The sequence below is a fragment of the Lampetra fluviatilis genome, unplaced genomic scaffold (genome assembly GCF_964198595.1).
Source record: "Lampetra fluviatilis unplaced genomic scaffold, kcLamFluv1.1 SCAFFOLD_906, whole genome shotgun sequence".
NCBI lineage: Eukaryota > Metazoa > Chordata > Hyperoartia > Petromyzontiformes > Petromyzontidae > Lampetra > Lampetra fluviatilis.
Window position 1 is genome coordinate 13056 of NW_027621154.1, and position 24445 is coordinate 37500.

At 52.1% G+C, this 24445-nt stretch overlaps 1 protein-coding gene across 1 annotated transcript in view; it reads right to left on the bottom strand.

Annotated features, from left to right (window-relative positions):
- Positions 1 to 4387: 4387 nt before the first annotated feature.
- LOC144954862 (lipoamide acyltransferase component of branched-chain alpha-keto acid dehydrogenase complex, mitochondrial-like) overlaps positions 4388 to 24445 on the bottom strand; it is a gene marked incomplete at its 3' end in the record, with an annotated part of 22251 nt that continues 2193 nt past the window's right edge. Inside the window, exons 2-5 of the mRNA XM_078885259.1 lie at positions 16198 to 16412; positions 12839 to 13070; positions 8103 to 8269; positions 4388 to 4465 (exon numbers count right to left, since the gene is read on the bottom strand). Coding sequence (XP_078741385.1) covers positions 4388 to 4465; positions 8103 to 8269; positions 12839 to 13070; positions 16198 to 16209 — 489 coding nt within the window. The remainder of the gene's footprint in view (positions 4466 to 8102; positions 8270 to 12838; positions 13071 to 16197; positions 16413 to 24445) is intronic.

Sequence of the window (24445 nt, forward strand, 5' to 3'; positions counted from 1 at the left end):
GGCTGAGTGAGTGAGTGAGTGGGTGAGTGAGTGGCTGAGTGAGTGAGTGGGTGAGTGAGTGAGTGGGTGAGTGAGTGAGTGGGTGGCTGAGTGAGTGAGTGGGTGAGTGAGTGGCTGAGTGAGTGAGTGGGTGAGTGAGTGAGTGGCTGAGTGAGTGGCTGAGTGAGTAGCTGAGTGAGTGAGTGAGTGGCTGAGTGAGTGAGTGGGTGAGTGAGTGAGTGAGTGGGTGAGTGAGTGGGTGGCTGAGTGAGTGAGTGGGTGAGTGGGTGAGTGAGTGGCTGAGTGAGTGAGTGAGTGGGTGGGTGGGTGGGTGGGGGGGTGAGTGGGTGGGTGAGTGGGTGGGTGGGTGAGTGGGTGGGTGAGTGAGTGAGTGGGTGGGTGAGTGGCTGAGTGAGTGAGTGAGTGGGTGAGTGAGTGGCTGAGTGAGTGAGTGAGTGGGTGAGTGATTGGCTGAGTGAGTGAGTGAGTGAGTGGGTGAGTGAGTGGCTGAGTGAGTGAGTGAGTGGGTGAGTGAGTGGCTGAGTGAGTGAGTGGGTGAGTGAGTGGGTGGGTGAGTAAGTGAGTGGGTGGGTGGGTGAGTGAGTGGGTGAGTGGGTGAGTGAGTGGGTGAGTGAGTGGGTGAGTGGCTGAGTGAGTGAGTGAGTGGGTGAGTGAGTGGGTGAGTGAGTGGCTGAGTGAGTGAGTGAGTGGGTGAGTGAGTGGCTGAGTGAGTGAGTGGGTGAGTGAGTGAGTGAGTGGGTGAGTGAGTGAGTGGCTGAGTGAGTGAGTGAGTGGGTGAGTGAGTGAGTGAGTGAGTGGGTGAGTGAGTGAGTGGCTGAGTGAGTGAGTGAGTGGGTGAGTGAGTGGGTGAGTGAGTGAGTGGGTGAGTGAGTGAGTGGCTGAGTGAGTGAGTGAGTGGGTGAGTGAGTGAGTGAGTGGGTGAGTGAGTGGCTGAGTGAGTGAGTGAGTGGGTGAGTGAGTGGGTGAGTGAGTGAGTGAGTGGGTGAGTGAGTGGCTGAGTGAGTGGGTGAGTGAGTGAGTGGGTGAGTGGGTGGGTGAGTGAGTGGGTGAGTGAGTGGCTGAGTGAGTGAGTAAGTGGGTGAGTGAGTGGGTGAGTGAGTGGCTGAGTGAGTGAGTGAGTGAGTGGGTGAGTGAGTGAGTGAGTGAGTGGGTGAGTGAGTGGGTGGGTGAGTAAGTGAGTGGGTGGGTGGGTGGGTGAGTGAGTGGGTGAGTGAGTGGCTGAGTGAGTGAGTGAGTGGGTGAGTGAGTGGCTGAGTGAGTGAGTGGGTGAGTGAGTGAGTGAGTGGGTGAGTGAGTGGGTGGCTGAGTGAGTGAGTGGGTGAGTGAGTGGCTGAGTGAGCGAGTGGGTGGGTGAGTGAGTGAGTGAGTGAGTGGGTGAGTGAGTGGCTGAGTGAGTGAGTGAGTGGGTGAGTGAGTGGCTGAGTGAGTGAGTGGGTGAGTGAGTGAGTGGGTGAGTGAGTGAGTGGGTGGCTGAGTGAGTGAGTGGGTGAGTGAGTGGCTGAGTGAGTGAGTGGGTGAGTGAGTGAGTGGCTGAGTGAGTGGCTGAGTGAGTGGCTGAGTGAGTGAGTGAGTGGCTGAGTGAGTGAGTGGGTGAGTGAGTGAGTGAGTGAGTGGGTGAGTGAGTGGGTGGCTGAGTGAGTGAGTGGGTGAGTGGGTGAGTGAGTGGCTGAGTGAGTGAGTGAGTGGGTGGGTGGGTGGGTGGGGGGGTGAGTGGGTGGGTGAGTGGGTGGGTGGGTGAGTGGGTGGGTGAGTGAGTGAGTGGGTGGGTGAGTGAGTGGCTGAGTGAGTGAGTGAGTGGGTGAGTGATTGGCTGAGTGAGTGAGTGAGTGGGTGAGTGAGTGGCTGAGTGAGTGAGTGGGTGAGTGAGTGGCTGAGTGAGTGAGTGAGTGGGTGAGTGAGTGGCTGAGTGAGTGAGTGAGTGGGTGAGTGAGTGGCTGAGTGAGTGAGTGGGTGAGTGAGTGGGTGGGTGAGTAAGTGAGTGGGTGGGTGGGTGAGTGAGTGGGTGAGTGGGTGAGTGAGTGGGTGAGTGAGTGGGTGAGTGGCTGAGTGAGTGAGTGAGTGGGTGAGTGAGTGGGTGAGTGAGTGGCTGAGTGAGTGAGTGAGTGGGTGAGTGAGTGGCTGAGTGAGTGAGTGGGTGAGTGAGTGGGTGGGTGAGTAAGTGAGTGGGTGGGTGGGTGAGTGAGTGGGTGAGTGAGTGGCTAAGTGAGTGAGTGAGTGGGTGAGTGAGTGGCTGAGTGAGTGAGTGGGTGAGTGAGTGAGTGAGTGGGTGAGTGAGTGGGTGGCTGAGTGAGTGAGTGGGTGAGTGAGTGGCTGAGTGAGCGAGTGGGTGGGTGAGTGAGTGAGTGGGTGAGTGAGTGGCTGAGTGAGTGAGTGAGTGGGTGAGTGAGTGGCTGAGTGAGTGAGTGGGTGAGTGAGTGAGTGAGTGGGTGAGTGAGTGAGTGGGTGGCTGAGTGAGTGAGTGGGTGAGTGAGTGGCTGAGTGAGTGAGTGGGTGAGTGAGTGAGTGAGTGGCTGAGTGAGTGGCTGAGTGAGTGGCTGAGTGAGTGAGTGAGTGGCTGAGTGAGTGAGTGGGTGAGTGAGTGAGTGAGTGAGTGAGTGAGTGAGTGGGTGAGTGAGTGGGTGGCTGAGTGAGTGAGTGGGTGAGTGAGTGGCTGAGTGAGTGAGTGAGTGGGTGAGTGAGTGAGTGAGTGGGTGAGTGAGTGGGTGGCTGAGTGAGTGGGTGAGTGAGTGAGTGAGTGGGTGAGTGAGTGGCTGAGTGAGTGAGTGAGTGGGTGAGTGAGTGAGTGAGTGGGTGAGTGAGTGGGTGGCTGAGTGAGTGGGTGAGTGAGTGAGTGGGTGAGTGAGTGAGTGGGTGAGTGAGTGAGTGAGTGAGTGGGTGGCTGAGTGAGTGAGTGAGTGAGTGAGTGAGTGAGTGGGTGAGTGAGTGAGTGGGTGAGTGAGTGGCTGAGTGAGTGAGTGGGTGAGTGAGTGAGTGGGTGAGTGAGTGGGTGGCTGAGTGAGTGAGTGGGTGAGTGAGTGGCTGAGTGAGTGAGTGGGTGAGTGAGTGAGTGGGTGAGTGAGTGGCTGAGTGAGTGAGTGGGTGAGTGAGTGAGTGAGTGGGTGAGTGAGTGGGTGGCTGAGTGAGTGGGTGAGTGAGTGAGTGAGTGGGTGAGTGAGTGAGTGAGTGGGTGGCTGAGTGAGTGAGTGAGTGGGTGAGTGAGTGAGTGAGTGGGTGAGTGAGTGAGTGGCTGAGTGAGTGAGTGGGTGAGTGAGTGAGTGGGTGAGTGAGTGAGTGGCTGAGTGAGTGAGTGAGTGGGTGAGTGAGTGAGTGGGTGAGTGAGTGAGTGGGTGAGTGAGTGGCTGAGTGAGTGAGTGGGTGAGTGAGTGAGTGAGTGGGTGAGTGAGTGGGTGGCTGAGTGAGTGAGTGGGTGAGTGAGTGGCTGAGTGAGTGAGTGGGTGAGTGAGTGAGTGAGTGGGTGAGTGAGTGGCTGAGTGAGTGAGTGAGTGGGTGAGTGAGTGAGTGAGTGGGTGAGTGAGTGGGTGGCTGAGTGAGTGGGTGAGTGAGTGAGTGGGTGAGTGAATGGGTGGCTGAGTGAGTGGCTGAGTGAGTGAGTGGGTGAGTGAGTGAGTGAGTGAGTGGGTGAGTGAGTGGGTGAGTGAGTGAGTGGCTGAGTGAGTGAGTGAGTGGGTGAGTGAGTGAGTGAGTGAGTGGGTGAGTGAGTGAGTGGCTGAGTGAGTGAGTGAGTGGGTGAGTGAGTGAGTGAGTGAGTGGGTGAGTGAGTGAGTGGCTGAGTAAGTGAGTGAGTGAGTGGGTGAGTGAGTGGGTGAGTGAGTGAGTGGGTGAGTGAGTGAGTGGCTGAGTGAGTGAGTGAGTGGGTGAGTGAGTGAGTGAGTGGGTGAGTGAGTGGCTGAGTGAGTGAGTGAGTGGGTGAGTGAGTGGGTGAGTGAGTGAGTGAGTGGGTGAGTGAGTGGCTGAGTGAGTGAGTGAGTGGGTGAGTGAGTGGCTGAGTGAGTGAGTGAGTGGGTGAGTGAGTGGCTGAGTGAGTGAGTGAGTGGGTGAGTGAGTGGGTGAGTGAGTGGGTGAGTGAGTGAGTGAGTGGGTGAGTGAGTGAGTGGCTGAGTGAGTGAGTGAGTGGGTGAGTGAGTGAGTGAGTGAGTGAGTGAGTGGGTGAGTGGCTGAGTGAGTGAGTGAGTGGGTGAGTGAGTGGCTGAGTGAGTGAGTGAGTGGGTGAGTGAGTGGCTGAGTGAGTGAGTGAGTGGGTGAGTGAGTGGGTGAGTGAGTGGGTGAGTGAGTGAGTGAGTGGGTGAGTGAGTGAGTGGCTGAGTGAGTGAGTGAGTGGGTGAGTGAGTGAGTGAGTGAGTGGGTGAGTGGCTGAGTGAGTGAGTGAGTGGGTGAGTGAGTCACTCACCTTATAGGTGAGTGATTCACAGCGATCATCTAGGTGAGCGTTCAAGATTGGAAACTCGTAGAGCGCCAGAGACAAAGCCTGGAGAGTCAACAACATCAACAACAACATCAACAACAACATCAACATCATCATCATCAACAACAACATCAACAACATCAACAACAACATCAACAACAACATCAACAACATCATCATCAACAACATCAACAACAACATCAACATCATCATCAACAACATCATCATCATCAACAACAACATCAACAACAACATCAACATCAACAACAACATCAACAACATCAACATCAACATCATCAACATCATCAACAACATCAACAACATCAACAACAACATCAACAACATCATCAACAAATGTCTACACACATCAAGTGGTAACTCTCCCCGTGTCTCTCTCCCCGTGTCTCTCTCTCACCGTGTCTCTCTCACCGTCTCTCTCCCCGTGTCTCTCTCCCCGTGTCTCTCTCCCCGTGTCTCTCTCTCCCCGTGTCTCTCTCCCCGTGTCTCTCTCCCCGTGTCTCTCTCCCCGTGTCTCTCTCCCCGTGTCTCTCTCTCCCCGTGTCTCTCTCCCCGTGTCTCTCTCCCCGTGTCTCTCTCCCCGTGTCTCTCTCCCCGTGTCTCTCTCCCCGTGTCTCTCTCCCCGTGTCTCTCTCTCCCCACGTCTCTCTCCCCGTGTCTCTCTCCCCGTGTCTCTCTCCCCGTGTCTCTCTCCCCGTGTCTCTCTCCCCATATCTCTCTCCCCGTGTCTCTCTCCCCGTGTCTCTCTCTCCCCGTGTCTCTCTCCCCGTGTCTCTCTCCCCGTGTCTCTCTCTCCCCGTGTCTCTCTCTCCCCGTGTCTCTCTCCCCGTGTCTCTCTCACCGTGTCTCTCTCCCCGTGTCTCTCTCTCCCCGTGTCTCTCTCCCCGTGTCTCTCTCCCCGTGTCTCTCTCCCCGTATCTCTCTCCCCGTGTCTCTCTCTCCCCGTGTCTCTCTCTCTCTCCCAGTGTCTTTCTCCCCGTGTCTCTCTCCCCGTGTCTCTCTCCCCGTGTCTCTCTCCCCGTGTCTCTCTCCCCGTGTCTCTCTCTCCCCGTGTCTCTCTCTCTCTCCCAGTGTCTCTCTCCCCGTGTCTCTCTCCCCGTGTCTCTCTCCCCGTGTCTCTCTCCCCGTGTCTCTCTCTCCCCGTGTCTCTCTCCACGTGTCTCTCTCCCCGTGTCTCTCCCCGTGTCTCTCTCCCCGTGTCTCTCTCTCCCCGTGTCTCTCTCCCCGTGTCTCTCTCTCCCCGTGTCTCTCTCCCCGTGTCTCTCTCCCCGTGTCTCTCTCCCCGTGTCTCTCTCTCCCCGTGTCTCTCTCCACGTGTCTCTCTCCCCGTGTCTCTCCCCGTGTCTCTCTCCCCGTGTCTCTCTCCCCGTGTCTCTCTCTCCCCGTTTCTCTCTCCACGTGTCTCTCTCCCCGTGTCTCTCTCCCCGTGTCTCTCCCCGTGTCTCTCTCCCCGTGTCTCTCTCCCCGTGTCTCTCTCTCCCCGTGTCTCTCTCCACGTGTCTCTCTCCCCGTGTCTCTCTCCCCGTGTCTCTCTCCCCGTGTCTCTCTCCACGTGTCTCTCTCCACGTGTCTCTCTCCCCGTGTCTCTCTCCCCGTGTCTCTCTTCCCCTCTCCCCGTGTCTCTCTCCCCGTGTCTCTCCCCGTGTCTCTCTCCCTGTGTCTCTCTCCCCGTGTCTCTCTCCCCGTGTCTCTCTCTCTCCCCGTGTCTCTCACCCCGTGTCTCTCTCCCCGTGTCTCTCTCCCCGTGTCTCTCCCCGTGTCTCTCTCCCCGTGTCTCTCTCTCTCTCCCCATGTCTCTCACCCCCCGTGTCTCCCCGTGTCTCTCTCCCCGTGTCTCTCTCCCCGTGTCTCTCTCCCCGTGTCTCTCTCCTCGTGTCTCTCTCCCCGTGTCTCTCTCTCCCCGTATCTCTCTCCGTGTCTCTCTCCCCGTGTCTCTCTCCCCGTGTCTCTCTCTCTCTCCCCGTGTCTCTCTCCCCGTGTCTCTCTCTCCCCGTGTCTCTCTCCCCGTGTCTCTCTCCCCGTGTCTCTCTCCCCGTGTCTCTCTCCCCGTGTCTCTCTCTCCCCGTATCTCTCTCTCTCTCCCCGTGTCTTTCTCCCCGTGTCTCTCTCTCCCCGTGTCTCTCTCCCCGTGTCTCTCTCCCCGTATCTCTCTCTCTCTCCCCGTGTCTCTCTCCCCGTGTCTCTCTCCCCGTATCTCTCTCTCCCCGTGTCTCTCTCTCCCCGTGTCTCTCTCCCCGTGTCTCTCTCTCCCCGTGTCTCTCTCCCCGTGTCTCTCTCCCCGTATCTCTCTCTCTCTCCCCGTGTCTCTCTCCCCGTGTCTCTCTCCCCGTGTCTCTCTCTCCCCGTGTCTCTCTCTCCCCGTGTCTCTCTCCCCGTATCTCTCTCTCTCTCCCCGTGTCTCTCTCCCCGTGTCTCTGTCTCCCCGTGTCTCTCTCTCCCCGTGTCTCTTTCTCCCCGTGTCTCTCTCTCCCCGTGTCTCTCTCCCCGTGTCTCTCTCTCCCCGTGTCTCTCTCTCCCCGTGTCTCTCTCCCCGTGTCTCTCTCTCCCCGTGTCTCTCTCCCCGTGTCTCTCTCTCCCCGTGTCTCTCTCTCCCCGTGTCTCTCTCTCCCCGTGTCTCTGTCTCCCCGTGTCTCTCTCTCCCCGTGTCTCTCTCCCCGTGTCTCTCTCTCCCCGTGTCTCTCTCTCCCCGTGTCTCTCTCCCCGTGTCTCTCTCTCCCCGTGTCTCTCTCCCCGTGTCTCTCTCTCCCCGTGTCTCTCTCTCCCCGTGTCTCTCTCTCCCCGTGTCTCTGTCTCCCCGTGTCTCTCTCTCCCCGTGTCTCTCTCCCCGTGTCTCTCTCTCCCCGTGTCTCTCTCCCCGTGTCTCTCTCTCCCCGTGTCTCTCTCTCCGTGTCTCTCCCCGTGTCTCTCTCCCCGTGTCTCTCCCCGTGTCTCTCCCCGTGTCTCTCTCCCCGTGTCTCTCTCCCCGTGTCTCTCTCCCCGTATCTCTCTCTCTCCCCGTGTCTCTCTCCCCGTGTCTCTCTCCCCGTGTCTCTCTCCCCGTGTCTCTCTCCCCGTGTCTCTCTCTCCCCGTGTCTCTCTCCCCGTGTCTCTCTCCCCGTATCTCTCTCTCTCTCCCCGTGTCTCTCTCCCCGTGTCTCTCTCCCCGTGTCTCTCTCCCCGTGTCTCTCTCCCCGTGTCTCTCTCTCCCCGTGTCTCTCTCCCCGTGTCTCTCTCCCCGTGTCTCTCTCCCCGTGTCTCTCTCCCCGTGTCTCTCTCTCCCCGTGTCTCTCTCCAAGTGTCTCTCTCCCCGTGTCTCTCTCCCCGTGTCTCTCTCTCCCCGTGTCTCTCTCTCCCCGTGTCTCTCTCTCTCCCCGTGTCTCTCTCCCCGTGTCTCTCTCCCCGTGTCTCTCTCTCCCCGTGTCTCTCTCCACGTGTCTCTCTCCCCGTGTCTCTGTCTCCCCGTGTCTCTGTATCCCCGTGTCTCTCTCTCCCCGTGTCTCTCTCCCCGTGTCTCTCTCCCCGTGTCTCTCTCTCTCCGTGTCTCTCACCTTGAGAAAGAAGGGCATGTAGGAGAGTTTCACTCCCCGTGTCTCTCTCCCCGTGTCTCTCTCCCCGTATCTCTCTCTCTCTCCCCGTGTCTCTCTCCCCGTGTCTCTCCCCCCGTGTCTCTCTCCCCGTGTCTCTCTCTCTCCGTGTCTCTCACCTTGAGAAAGAAGGGCATGTAGGAGAGTTTCACTCCCCGTGTCTCCGCATGCGTCTGGAGTCTGCGCCTCAGAGACACGAGGCGGCTCAGGTCGACCTCGTCGCTGTAGCCAAAGTGCGGCACCAGCAGAGACGCAGACATCGTGCGGGACATCACCTTCTGGACGCCTGGATAGACACAGACACACACACACAGAGACATAGACACACACACAGAGACACACACACACAGACACACACACAGACACACACAGACACAGAGACACACACAGACACACACAGACACACACACAGACACACACACAGACACACACGCACACAGACGCACACACACATTGCCTCTGAGTTGTGCGCCTTTTGGCGTCATCTGGTCCAACACCATGTGAGACTAGGCTCTAAGGAAAGCTGTCTCGGGTGTGGACCAATCAACTTCAAGGACAGTGCACATACATTATCAGAGTTGTGTTTTTTGTTTGCATTATGACTGCAGGTATTGTGGTCTATGCAAACATGACTCCTTGTAAAAAAGGTGTCAGTTTTGTTGCCAGATAGAAGGGTAAAAAAACAATTATCTACAAATCTTTTGTTAAATCTTTCATAAATCAAAGCATAGTGATAGGTTTTTACCCTTTCAACTGGTACAACAACTGACACCTTTGTACAAGGCATCACGTTTGCAATAACCACAACACAAGCCGTCAAAATGCAAACACCAATGGAGACTAGGCTCTAAGGAAAGCTGTCTCGGGTGTGGACCAATCAACTTCAAGGACAGTGCATATCATTATCATCATCAGAGTTGTGTTTTTTGTTAGCACTTTGACTGCTTGTGTTGTGGTTATTGCAAACATGATGCCTTGTTTCAAGGTGTCAGTTTTTGTACCAGTTGAAAGGGTAAAAACCTATCACTATATTTTGCCACTGCTAAAGGAGATGTCTCATAGTGTAAATCAAAGCATTAAAAAAACACGAAATGATAAACGAAGCAAAGTGCCGACTACACAGAGCATCTTCTTGCGTCCGCTGATCGTAAAAAATATGAAAAAATAAAATTTTAAAAAAGGAGTGAGAGAGAGAGAGGCCTACTCACAGGCTAGAGGCCTACTCACAGGCTAGAGGCCTACTCACAGGCTAGAGGCCTGCTCACAGGCTAGAGGCCTACTCACAGGCTAGAGGCCTACTCACAGGCTAGAGGCCTACTCACAGGCCTGAGGCCTACTCACAGGCTAGAGGCCTACTCACAGGCTAGAGGCCTACTCACAGGCTAGAGGCCTACTCACAGGCCTGAGGCCTACTCACAGGCTAGAGGCCTACTCACAGGCTAGAGGCCTACTCACAGGCTAGAGGCCTACTCACAGGCTAGAGGCCTACTCACAGGCTAGAGGCCTGCTCACAGGCTAGAGGCCTGCTCACAGGCTAGAGGCCTGCTCACAGGCTAGAGGCCTACTCACAGGCTAGAGGCCTACTCACAGGCTAGAGGCCTACTCACAGGCCTGAGGCCTACTCACAGGCTAGAGGCCTACTCACAGGCTAGAGGCCTACTCACAGGCTAGAGGCCTACTCACAGGCTAGAGGCCTGCTCACAGGCTAGAGGCCTGCTCACAGGCTAGAGGCCTACTCACAGGCTAGAGGCCTACTCACAGGCTAGAGGCCTACTCACAGGCTAGAGGCCTACTCACAGGCTAGAGGCCTACTCACAGGCTAGAGGCCTGCTCACAGGCTAGAGGCCTGCTCACAGGCTAGAGGCCTACTCACAGGCTAGAGGCCTACTCACAGGCTAGAGGCCTACTCACAGGCTAGAGGCCTACTCACAGGCTAGAGGCCTACTCACAGGCTAGAGGCCTACTCACAGGCTAGAGACCTACTCACAGGCTAGAGGCCTACTCACAGGCTAGAGGCCTACTCACAGGCTAGAGGCCTACTCACAGGCTAGAGGCCTACTCACAGGCTAGAGGCCTACTCACAGGCTAGAGGCCTGCTCACAGGCTAGAGGCCTACTCACAGGCTAGAGGCCTACTCACAGGCTAGAGACCTACTCACAGGCTAGAGGCCTACTCACAGGCCTGAGGCCTACTCACAGGCTAGAGGCCTACTCACAGGCCTGAGGCCTACTCACAGGCTAGAGGCCTGCTCACAGGCTTGAGGCCTACTCACAGGCTAGAGACCTACTCACAGGCTAGAGGCCTACTCACAGGCTAGAGACCTACTCACAGGCCTGAGGCCTACTCACAGGCTAGAGGCCTGCTCACAGGCTAGAGGCCTGCTCACAGGCTAGAGGCCTACTCACAGGCTAGAGGCCTGTTCACAGGCTAGAGGCCTACTCACAGGCTAGAGGCCTACTCACAGGCTAGAGGCCTACTCACAGGCTAGAGGCCTGCTCACAGGCTAGAGGCCTACTCACAGGCTAGAGGCCTGCTCACAGGCCTGAGGCCTACTCACAGGCTAGAGGCCTGCTCACAGGCTAGAGGCCTGCTCACAGGCTAGAGGCCTACTCACAGGCTAGAGGCCTGTTCACAGGCTAGAGGCCTACTCACAGGCTAGAGGCCTACTCACAGGCTAGAGGCCTACTCACAGGCTAGAGGCCTGCTCACAGGCTAGAGGCCTACTCACAGGCCTGAGGCCTACTCACAGGCTAGAGGCCTACTCACAGGCTAGAGGCCTACTCACAGGCTAGAGGCCTACTCACAGGCTAGAGGCCTACTCACAGGCTAGAGACCTACTCACAGGCTAGAGGCCTACTCACAGGCTAGAGGCCTACTCACAGGCCTGAGGCCTACTCACAGGCTAGAGGCCTACTCACAGGCTAGAGGCCTACTCACAGGCTAGAGGCCTACTCACAGGCTAGAGGCCTACTCACAGGCTAGAGGCCTACTCACAGGCTAGAGACCTACTCACAGGCTAGAGGCCTACTCACAGGCTAGAGGCCTACTCACAGGCTAGAGGCCTGTTCACAGGCTAGAGGCCTACTCACAGGCTAGAGGCCTACTCACAGGCTAGAGGCCTACTCACAGGCTAGAGGCCTACTCACAGGCTTGAGACCTGCTCACAGGCCTGAGGCCTACTCACAGGCTAGAGGCCTGCTCACAGGCTAGAGGCCTGCTCACAGGCTAGAGGCCTACTCACAGGCTAGAGGCCTGCTCACAGGCTAGAGGCCTACTCACAGGCTTGAGGCCTACTCACAGGCTAGAGGCCTACTCACAGGCTAGAGGCCTGCTCACAGGCTAGAGGCCTACTCACAGGCTAGAGGCCTACTCACAGGCTAGAGGCCTGCTCACAGGCTAGAGGCCTACTCACAGGCTAGAGACCTACTCACAGGCCTGAGGCCTACTCACAGGCTAGAGGCCTACTCACAGGCTAGAGGCCTACTCACAGGCTAGAGGCCTGCTCACAGGCTAGAGGCCTACTCACAGGCTAGAGACCTACTCACAGGCCTGAGGCCTACTCACAGGCTAGAGGCCTACTCACAGGCTAGAGACCTACTCACAGGCTAGAGGCCTACTCACAGGCTAGAGGCCTACTCACAGGCTAGAGGCCTACTCACAGGCTAGAGGCCTACTCACAGGCTAGAGGCCTACTCACAGGCTAGAGGCCTACTCACAGGCTAGAGACCTACTCACAGGCCTGAGGCCTACTCACAGGCTAGAGGCCTACTCACAGGCCTGAGGCCTACTCACAGGCTAGAGGCCTACTCACAGGCTAGAGGCCTACTCACAGGCTAGAGGCCTACTCACAGGCTAGAGGCCTACTCACAGGCTAGAGGCCTACTCACAGGCTAGAGACCTACTCACAGGCTAGAGGCCTACTCACAGGCTAGAGGCCTACTCACAGGCTAGAGGCCTGTTCACAGGCTAGAGGCCTACTCACAGGCTAGAGGCCTACTCACAGGCTAGAGGCCTACTCACAGGCTTGAGACCTGCTCACAGGCCTGAGGCCTACTCACAGGCTAGAGGCCTGCTCACAGGCTAGAGGCCTGCTCACAGGCTAGAGGCCTACTCACAGGCTAGAGGCCTGTTCACAGGCTAGAGGCCTACTCACAGGCTTGAGGCCTACTCACAGGCTAGAGGCCTACTCACAGGCTAGAGGCCTACTCACAGGCTTGAGGCCTACTCACAGGCTAGAGGCCTGCTCACAGGCTAGAGGCCTACTCACAGGCTTGAGGCCTACTCACAGGCTAGAGGCCTACTCACAGGCTAGAGGCCTGCTCACAGGCTAGAGGCCTACTCACAGGCTAGAGGCCTACTCACAGGCTAGAGGCCTGCTCACAGGCTAGAGGCCTACTCACAGGCTAGAGACCTACTCACAGGCCTGAGGCCTACTCACAGGCTAGAGGCCTACTCACAGGCTAGAGGCCTACTCACAGGCTAGAGACCTACTCACAGGCTAGAGGCCTACTCACAGGCTAGAGGCCTACTCACAGGCTAGAGGCCTACTCACAGGCTAGAGGCCTACTCACAGGCTAGAGACCTACTCACAGGCCTGAGGCCTACTCACAGGCTAGAGGCCTACTCACAGGCTAGAGGCCTACTCACAGGCTAGAGGCCTACTCACAGGCTAGAGGCCTACTCACAGGCTAGAGGCCTACTCACAGGCTAGAGGCCTACTCACAGGCTAGAGGCCTACTCACAGACACACAGAGACAGAGAGACAGAGACAGAGGGAGAGACAGACAGAGACAGAGAGACACAGAGAGACACAAACAGACACAGAGACACACAGAGAGACACAGACACAACTCACCCTTGATAACAACAGAGCGGTCCTCTGTGAACCTCTGCACCACAGGGGGTGGTGGTGGTGGTGATGATTGTGGTGATGATGGTGTAGATGATGGTGATGGTGGTGGTGATAGTGGTGGTGATGGTGATGATGGTGGTATGATGGCTCCAGTCTGCCGAGATAGATAGTGGAGGATGTCTTCCTTCAGGACGCGCCCATCCCGGCCTGATCCACCAACCTCGCTCAGATTCACCTGCAGGAGAAGTGGGGAGAGACACGGTGAGAGAGACACGGGGAGAGAGAGACACGGGGAGAGAGAGACACGGTGAGAGAGACACGGGGAGAGAGAGACACGGGGAGAGACGGAGAAAGAGACACGGAGAAAGAGACACGGAGAGAGACACGGGGAGAGACACGGGGAGAGAGACACGGGGAGAGAGACACGGGGAGAGAGACACGGTGAGAGAGAGACACGGGGAGAGAGAGACACGGTGAGAGAGAGACAAGGGGAGAGACGGAGAGAGAGACACGGAGAGAGACACGGGGAGAGAGACACACGGGGAGAGAGAGACACGGGGAGAAACACGGGGAGAGAGACACGGGGAGAGAGACACGGGGAGAGACACGGTGAGAGAGAGACACGTGGAGAGACGGAGAGAGAGACACGGAGAGAGACACGGGGAGAGAGACACGGTGAGAGAGACATGGTGAGAGACACGGGGAGAGAGACACGGGGAGAGAGAGACACGGGGAGAGAGAGACACGGTGAGAGAGAGACACGGGGGGAGAGACACGGTGAGAGAGACACGGTGAGAGACACGGGGAGAGAGACACGGGGAGAGAGACACGGGGAGAAAGACACGGGGAGAGAGACACGGGGGGAGAGACACGGTGAGAGAGACACGGTGAAAGACACGGGGAGAGAGACACAGGGAGAGAGAGACACGGTGAGAGAGAGACACGGGAAGAGAGACACGGGGAGAGAGACACGGGGAGAGAGACACGGGAAGAGAGACACGGGGAGAGAGACACGGGGAGAGAGAGACATGGGGAGAGAGACACGGGGAGAGAGACACGGGAAGAGAGACACGGGGAGAGACGCGGTGAGAGAGACACGGGGAGAGAGACACGGGCAGAGAGACACGGGCAGAGAGACACGGAGAGAGAGACACGGTGAGAGACACGGGGAGAGAGACACGGGGAGAGAGACACGGGGAGAGAGACACGGTGAGAGAGAGACACGGGGAGAGAGACACGGGGAGAGAGAGACACGGGGAGAGAGAGACACGGGGAGAGAGAGACACGGGGAGAGAGAGACACAGGGAGAGACACGGGGAGAGAGACACGGGGAGAGAGACACGGTAAGAGAGACGGGGAGAGAGACACGGGGAGAGAGACACGGTGAGAGAGACGGGGAGAGAGACACGGGGAGAGAGAGACACGGGGAGAGAGAGACACGGGGAGAGAGACACGGGGAGAGAAACACGGGGAGAGAGACACGGGGAGAGACACGGTGAGAGACACGGAGAGACACGGGGAGAGAGAGAGACGGGGAGAGAGACACGGGGAGAGAGAGACACGGGGAGAGAGACACGGGGAGAGAGAGACACAGGGAGAGACACGGGGAGAGAGACACGGGGAGAGAGACACGGGGAGAGAGACACGGGGAGAGAGACACGGGGAGAGAGAGACACGGAGAGAGAGAGACACGGAGAGAGAGACACGGGGAGAGAGACACGGGGAGAGAGACACGGGAGAGAGAGACACGGGGAGAGAGTCACGGGGAGAGAGAGACACAGGGAGAGACACGGGGAGAGAGAGACACGGGGAGAGAGAGACACAGGGAGAGACACGGGGAGAGAGACACGGGGAGAGAGAGACACGGGGAGAGAGAGACACGGGGAGAGAGAGACACGGGGAGAGAGACACGGGGAGAGAGAGACACGGGGAGAGAGAGACACGGGGAGAGAGAGACACGGGGAGAGAGAGAGACGGGGAGAGAGACACGGGGAGAGAGACACGGGGAGAGAGACACGGGGAGAGAGAGACACGGGGAGAGAGAGACACGGGGAGAGAGAGACACGGGGAAAGAGACACGGGGAGAGAGACACGGGGAGAGAGAGACACGGGGAGAGAGACACGGGGAGAGAGACACGGGGAGAGAGACACGGAGAGACACGGGGAGAGACACGGGGAGAGATACGGGGTGAGAGACACGGGGTGAGAGACACGGGGAGAGAGACACGGGGGGAGAGACACGGGGGGAGAGACACGGTGAGAGACACGGGGAGAGATACGGGGAGAGAGACACGGGGGGAGAGACACGGGGAGAGAGACACGGGGAGAGAGACACGGGGGGAGAGACACGGGGGGAGAGACACGGTGAGAGACACGGGGAGAGAGACACGGGGGGAGAGACACGGTGAGAGACACGGGGAGAGATACGGGGAGAGAGACACGGGAGAGAGAGACACGGGGAGAGAGACACGGGGGAGAGAGACACGGGGAGAGAGACACGGGGAAAGAGACGTGGGGAGAGAGACACGGTGAGAGACACGGGGAGAGAGACGTGGGGAGAGACGCGGGGTGAGAGACGGGGAGAGACACGGGGAGAGAGACACGGGAGAGAGAGACACGGGAGAGAGAGACACGGGGAGAGAGACACGGGGGAGAGAGACACGGGGAGAGAGACGTGGGGAGAGACGCGGGGTGAGAGACGGGGAGAGACACGGGGAGAGAGACACGGGAGAGAGAGACACGGGGAGAGAGACACGGGGGGAGAGAGACACGGGGAGAGAGACACGGGGAGAGAGACACGGGGAGAGAGACGTGGGGAGAGAGACACGGGGAGAGAGACACGGGGAGAGACACGGGGAGAGAGACGCGGGGTGAGAGACGGGGAGAGACACGGGGAGAGAGACACGGGAGAGAGAGACACGGGGAGAGAGACACGGGAGAGAGAGACACGGGGAGAGAAAGAGACACGGGGAGAGAGAGACACGGTGAGAGAGAGACACGGTGAGAGAGAGACACGGGGAGAGACACGGGGAGAGAAAGAGACACGGGGAGAGAGAGACACGGTGAGAGAGAGACACGGGGAGAGAGAGACACGGTGAGAGAGAGACACGGGGAGAGAGAGACACGGTGAGAGAGAGACGCGGTGAGAGACACGGGGAGAGAGAGACACGGGGAGAGAGAGACACGGTGAGAAAGAGACACGGGGAGAGAGAGACACGGTGAGAGAGAGACACGGGGAGAGAGAGACACGGTGAGAGAGAGACACGGGGAGAGAGAGACACGGGAAGATTCCTATAGGGGTGGTTAAGGGCTAGCTAAGAGGTAGCTAAGAGCTAGTTAGGGGCTAGTTAGTGGCTAGTTACATTGTTTTCCATGGCGATCCTCCGCACAGCTGGTGTAGCGATGGATCGGTGACGTTTACCGGCATCACCACCAGCCTCACCACCCTCACCGCCACCCTCACCACCACCAGCACCACCCTCACCACCACCGGCACCACCATCACCACCACCGCCACCACCCTCACCGCCACCACCGCCACCCCCGGCACGGTCATCTACCACGTCCTCCAGTTGATCTGTGAATCACGATGAGCGCAGAGAGTTAGATAGTACACTAACTAGTACACTAACTAGCACACTAGCACACTAACTAGTACACTAACTAGTACACTAACTAGTACACTAGCACACTAACTAGTACACTAACTAGTACACTAACTAGTACACTAACTAGTACACTAGTACACTAACTAGTACACTAACTAGTACACTAACTAGTACACTAGTACACTAACTAGTACACTAACTAGTACACTAACTAGTACACTAACTAGTACACTAGTACACTAACTAGTACACTAACTAGTACACTAACTAGTACACTAGTACACTAACTAGTACACTAACTAGTACACTAGTACACTAACTAGTACACTAACTAGTACACTAACTAGTACACTAACTAGTACACTAACTAGTACACTAACTAGTACACTAGTACACTAACTAGTACACTAACTAGCACACTAACTAGAACACTAACTAGTACACTAACTAGCACACTAACTAGCACACTAACTAGCACACTAACTAGCACACTAACTAGCACACTAACTAGTACACTAACTAGTACACTAACTAGTACACTAGTACACTAACTAGTACACTAACTAGCACACTAACTAGTACACTAACTAGCACACTAACTAGTACACTAACTAGCACACTAACTAGTACACTAACTAGCACACTAACTAGTACACTAACTAGTACACTAGTACACTAACTAGCACACTAACTAGTACACTAACTAGTACACTAACTAGTACACTAGTACACTAACTAGTACACTAACTAGCACACTAACTAGTACACTAACTAGCACACTAACTAGCACACTAACTAGTACACTAGTACACTAACTAGTACACTAACTAGTACACTAGTACACTAACTAGTACACTAACTAGTACACTAGTACACTAACTAGCACACTAACTAGCACACTAACTAGTACACTAACTAGTACACTAGTACACTAACTAGTACACTAACTAGTACACTAACTAGTACACTAGTACACTAGTACACTAACTAGTACACTAACTAGTACACTAGTACACTAACTAGTACACTAACTAGTACACTAACTAGTACACTAACTAGCACACTAACTAGCACACTAACTAGTACACTAGTACACTAACTAGTACACCAACTAGTACACTAACTAGTACACTAGTACACTAACTAGTACACTAACTAGTACACTAACTAGTACACTAGTACACTAACTAGTACACTAACTAGTACACTAGTACACTAACTAGTACACTAACTAGTACACTAACTAGTACACTAGTACACTAACTAGTACACTAACTAGTACACTAACTAGTACACTAGTACACTAGTACACTAACTAGTACACTAACTAGTACACTAGTACACTAACTAGTACACTAACTAGTACACTAACTAGTACACTAACTAGTACACTAACTAGCACACTAACTAGTACACTAGTACACTAACTAGTACACTAACTAGTACACTAACTAGTACACTAACTAGCACACTAGTACACTAACTAGTACACTAGTACACTAACTAGCACACTAACTAGTACACTAGTACACTAACTAGTACACTAACTGGTACACTAACTAGCACACTAACTAGCACACTAACTAGTACACTAGTACACTAACTAGTACACTAACTAGTACACTAACTAGCACACTAACTAGTACACTAGTACACTAACTAGTACACTAACTAGTACACTAACTAGTACACTAACTAGTACACTAGTACACTAACTAGCACACCAACTAGTACACTAACTAGCACACTAACTAGCACACTAACTAGCACACTAACTAGTACACTAACTAGCACACTAACTAGTACACTAACTAGTACACTAACTAGCACACTAACTAGCACACTAATTAGCACACTAACTAGCACACTAACTAGTACACTAGTACACTAACTAGCACACTAGTACACTAACTAGTACACTAACTAGTACACTAACTAGCACACTAACTAGTACACTGGTACACTAAATAGTACACTAACTAGCACACTAACTAGTACACTAACTAGTACACTAGTACACTAACTAGTACACTAACTAGTACACTAGTACACTAACTAGTACACTAGTACACTAACTAGCACACTAACTAGCACACTAACTAGCACACTAACTAGCACACTAACTAGTACACTAACTAGCACACTAACTAGCACACTAACTAGCACACTAACTAGTACACTAACTAGCACACTAACTAGTACACTAACGAGTACACTAACTAGTACACTAACTAGTATACTAACTAGCACACTAACTAGTACACTAGTACACTAACTAGCACACTAACTAGTACACTAACTAGCACACTAACTAGCACACTAACTAGCACACTAACTAGCACACTAATTAGCACACTAACTAGCACACTAACTAGCACACTAACTAGCACACTAACTAGTACACTAACTAGCACACTAACTAGCACACTAACTAGCACACTAACTAGCACACTAACTAGCACACTAACTAGCACACTAACTAGCACACTAACTAGTACACTAACTAGTACACTAACTAGCACACTAACTAGTACACTAACTAGCACACTAACTAGTACACTAACTAGCACACTAACTAGCACACTAACTAGCACACTAACTAGTACACTAACTAGTACACTAACTAGTACACTAACTAGTACACTAGTACACTAACTAGTACACTAACTAGTACACTAGTACACTAACTAGTACACTAACTAGTACACTAACTAGTACACTAACTAGTACACTAGTACACTAACTAGCACACTAACTAGTACACTAACTAGTACACTAACTAGTACACTAGTACACTAACTAGTACACTAACTAGTACACTAACTAGTACACTAGTACACTAGTACACTAACTAGTACACTAACTAGTACACTAGTACACTAACTAGTACACTAACTAGTACACTAACTAGTACACTAACTAGCACACTAACTAGTACACTAGTACACTAACTAGTACACTAACTAGTACACTAACTAGTACACTAACTAGTACACTAACTAGCACACTAGTACACTAACTAGTACACTAGTACACTAACTAGCACACTAACTAGTACACTAGTACACTAACTAGTACACTAACTAGTACACTAACTAGCACACTAACTAGCACACTAACTAGTACACTAGTACACTAACTAGTACACTAACTAGTACACTAACTAGCACACTAACTAGCACACTAACTAGTACACTAGTACACTAACTAGTACACTAACTAGTACACTAACTAGCACACTAACTAGTACACTAACTAGTACACTAACTAGTACACTAACTAGTACACTAGTACACTAACTAGCACACCAACTAGTACACTAACTAGCACACTAACTAGCACACTAACTAGTACACTAACTAGCACACTAACTAGCACACTAACTAGTACACTAACTAGCACACTAACTAGCACACTAACTAGCACACTAACTAGCACACTAACTAGCACACTAACTAGTACACTAGTACACTAACTAGCACACCAACTAGTACACTAACTAGCACACTAACTAGCACACTAACTAGTACACTAACTAGTACACTAGTACACTAACTAGCACACTAGTACACTAACTAGTACACTAACTAGTACACTAACTAGCACACTAACTAGCACACTGGTACACTAAATAGTACACTAACTAGTACACTAAATAGTACACTAACTAGTACACTAACTAGTACACTAGTACACTAACTAGTACACTAGTACACTAACTAGTAGACTAGTACACTAACTAGTAGACTAGTACACTAACTAGTAGACTAGTACACTAACTAGCACACTAACTAGCACACTAACTAGCACACTAACTAGCACACTAACTAGCACACTAACTAGCACACTAACTAGCACACTAGTACACTAACTAGCACACTAGTACACTAACTAGTACACTAACTAGTACACTAACTAGTACACTAACTAGTACACTAACTAGTACACTAACTAGTACACTAACTAGTACACTAACTAGTACACTAACTAGTACACTAACTAGTACACTAACTAGTACACTAACTAGTACACTAACTAGTACACTAACTAGTACACTAACTAGCACACTAACTAGCACACTAACTAGCACACTAACTAGCACACTAACTAGCACACTAACTAGCACACTAACTAGCACACTAACTAGCACACTAACTAGCACACTAACTAGCACACTAACTAGCACACTAACTAGCACACTAACTAGCACACTAACTAGCACACTAACTAGCACACTAACTAGCACACTAACTAGCACACTAACTAGCACACTAACTAGCACACTAACTAGCACACTAACTAGCACACTAACTAGCACACTAACTAGCACACTAACTAGCACACTAACTAGCACACTAACTAGCACACTAACTAGCACACTGGTACACTAACTAGCACACTGGTACACTAACTAGCACACTGGTACACTAACTAGCACACTGGTACACTAACTAGCACACTGGTACACTAACTAGCACACTGGTACACTAACTAGCACACTGGTACACTAACTAGCACACTGGTACACTAACTAGCACACTGGTACACTAACTAGCACACTGGTACACTAACTAGCACACTGGTACACTAACTAGCACACTGGTACACTAACTAGCACACTGGTACACTAACTAGCACACTGGTACACTAACTAGCACACTGGTACACTAACTAGCACACTGGCACACTAACTAGCACACTGGCACACTAACTAGCACACTGGCACACTAACTAGCACACTGGCACACTAACTAGCACACTGGCACACTAACTAGCACACTGGCACACTAACTAGCACACTGGCACACTAACTAGCACACTGGCACACTAACTAGCACACTGGCACACTAACTAGCACACTGGCACACTAACTAGCACACTGGCACACTAACTAGCACACTGGCACACTAACTAGCACACTGGCACACTAACTAGCACACTGGCACACTAACTAGCACACTAACACGCACACTAACACGCACACTAACACGCACACTAACACGCACACTAACACGCACACTAACACGCACACTAACACGCACACTAACACGCACACTAACACGCACACTAACACGCACACTAACACGCACACTAACACGCACACTAACACGCACACTAACACGCACACTAACACGCACACTAACACGCACACTAACACGCACACTAACACGCACACTAACACGCACACTAACACGCACACTAACACGCACACTAACACGCACACTAACACGCACACTAACACGCACACTAACTAGCACACTAACTAGCACACTAACTAGCACACTAACTAGCACACTAACTAGCACACTAACTAGCACACTAACTAGCACACTAACTAGCACACTAACTAGCACACTAACTAGCACACTAACTAGCACACTAACTAGCACACTAACTAGCACACTAACTAGCACACTAACTAGCACACTAACTAGCACACTAACTAGCACACTAACTAGCACACTAACTAGCACACTAACTAGCACACTAACTAGCACACTAACTAGCACACTAACTAGCACACTAACTAGCACACTAACTAGCACACTAACTAGCACACTAACTAGCACACTAACTAGCACACTAACTAGCACACTAACTAGCACACTAACTAGCACACTAACTAGCACACTAACTAGCACACTAACTAGCACACTAACTAGCACACTAACTAGCACACTAACTAGCACACTAACTAGCACACTAACTAGCACACTAACTAGCACACTAACTAGCACACTAACTAGCACACTAACTAGCACACTAACTAGCACACTAACTAGCACACTAACTAGCACACTAACTAGCACACTAACTAGCACACTAACTAGCACACTAACTAGCACACTAACTAGCACACTAACTAGCACACTAACTAGCACACTAACTAGCACACTAACTAGCACACTAACTAGCACACTAACTAGCACACTAACTAGCACACTAACTAGCACACTAACTAGCACACTAACTAGCACACTAACTAGCACACTAACTAGCACACTAACTAGCACACTAACTAGCACACTAACTAGCACACTAACTAGCACACTAACTAGCACACTAACTAGCACACTAACTAGCACACTAACTAGCACACTAACTAGCACACTAACTAGCACACTAACTAGCACACTAACTAGCACACTAACTAGCACACTAACTAGCACACTAACTAGCACACTAACTAGCACACTAACTAGCACACTAACTAGCACACTAACTAGCACACTAACTAGCACACTAACTAGCACACTAACTAGCACACTAACTAGCACACTAACTAGCACACTAACTAGCACACTAACTAGCACACTAACTAGCACACTAACTAGCACACTAACTAGCACACTAACTAGCACACTAACTAGCACACTAACTAGCACACTAACTAGCACACTAACTAGCACACTAACTAGCACACTAACTAGCACACTAACTAGCACACTAACTAGCACACTAACTAGCACACTAACTAGCACACTAACTAGCACACTAACTAGCACACTAACTAGCACACTAACTAGCACACTAACTAGCACACTAACTAGCACACTAACTAGCACACTAACTAGCACACTAACTAGCACACTAACTAGCACACTAACTAGCACACTAACTAGCACACTAACTAGCACACTAACTAGCACACTAACTAGCACACTAACTAGCACACTAACTAGCACACTAACTAGCACACTAACTAGCACACTAACTAGCACACTAACTAGCACACTAACTAGCACACTAACTAGCACACTAACTAGCACACTAACTAGCACACTAACTAGCACACTAACTAGCACACTAACTAGCACACTAACTAGCACACTAACTAGCACACTAACTAGCACACTAACTAGCACACTAACTAGCACACTAACTAGCACACTAACTAGCACACTAACTAGCACACTAACTAGCACACTAACTAGCACACTAACTAGCACACTAACTAGCACACTAACTAGCACACTAACTAGCACACTAGCACACTAGCACACTAGCACACTAGCACACTAGCACACTAGCACACTAGCACACTAGCACACTAGCACACTAGCACACTAGCACACTAGCACACTAGCACACTAGCACACTAGCACACTAGCACACTAGCACACTAGCACACTAGCACACTAGCACACTAGCACACTAGCACACTAGCACACTAGCACACTAGCACACTAGCACACTAGCACACTAGCACACTAGCACACTAGCACACTAGCACACTAGCACACTAGCACACTAGCACACTAGCACACTAGCACACTAGCACACTAGCACACTAACTAGCACACTAACTAGCACACTAACTAGCACCTAACTAGCACACTAACTAGCACACTAACTAGCACACTAACTAGCACACTAACTAGCACACTAACTAGCACACTAACTAGCACACTAACTAGCACACTAACTAGCACACTAACTAGCACACTAACTAGCACACTAACTAGCACACTAACTAGCACACTAACTAGCACACTAACTAGCACACTAACTAGCACACTAACTAGCACACTAACTAGCACACTAACTAGCACACTAACTAGCACACTAACTAGCACACTAACTAGCACACTAACTAGCACACTAACTAGCACACTAACTAGCACACTAACTAGCACACTAACTAGCACACTAACTAGCACACTAACTAGCACACTAACTAGCACACTAACTAGCACACTAACTAGCACACTAACTAGCACACTAACTAGCACACTAACTAGCACACTAACTAGCACACTAACTAGCACACTAACTAGCACACTAACTAGCACACTAACTAGCACACTAACTAGCACACTAACTAGCACACTAACTAGCACACTAACTAGCACACTAACTAGCACACTAACTAGCACACTAACTAGCACACTAACTAGCACACTAACTAGCACACTAACTAGCACACTAACTAGCACACTAACTAGCACACTAACTAGCACACTAACTAGCACACTAACTAGCACACTAACTAGCACACTAA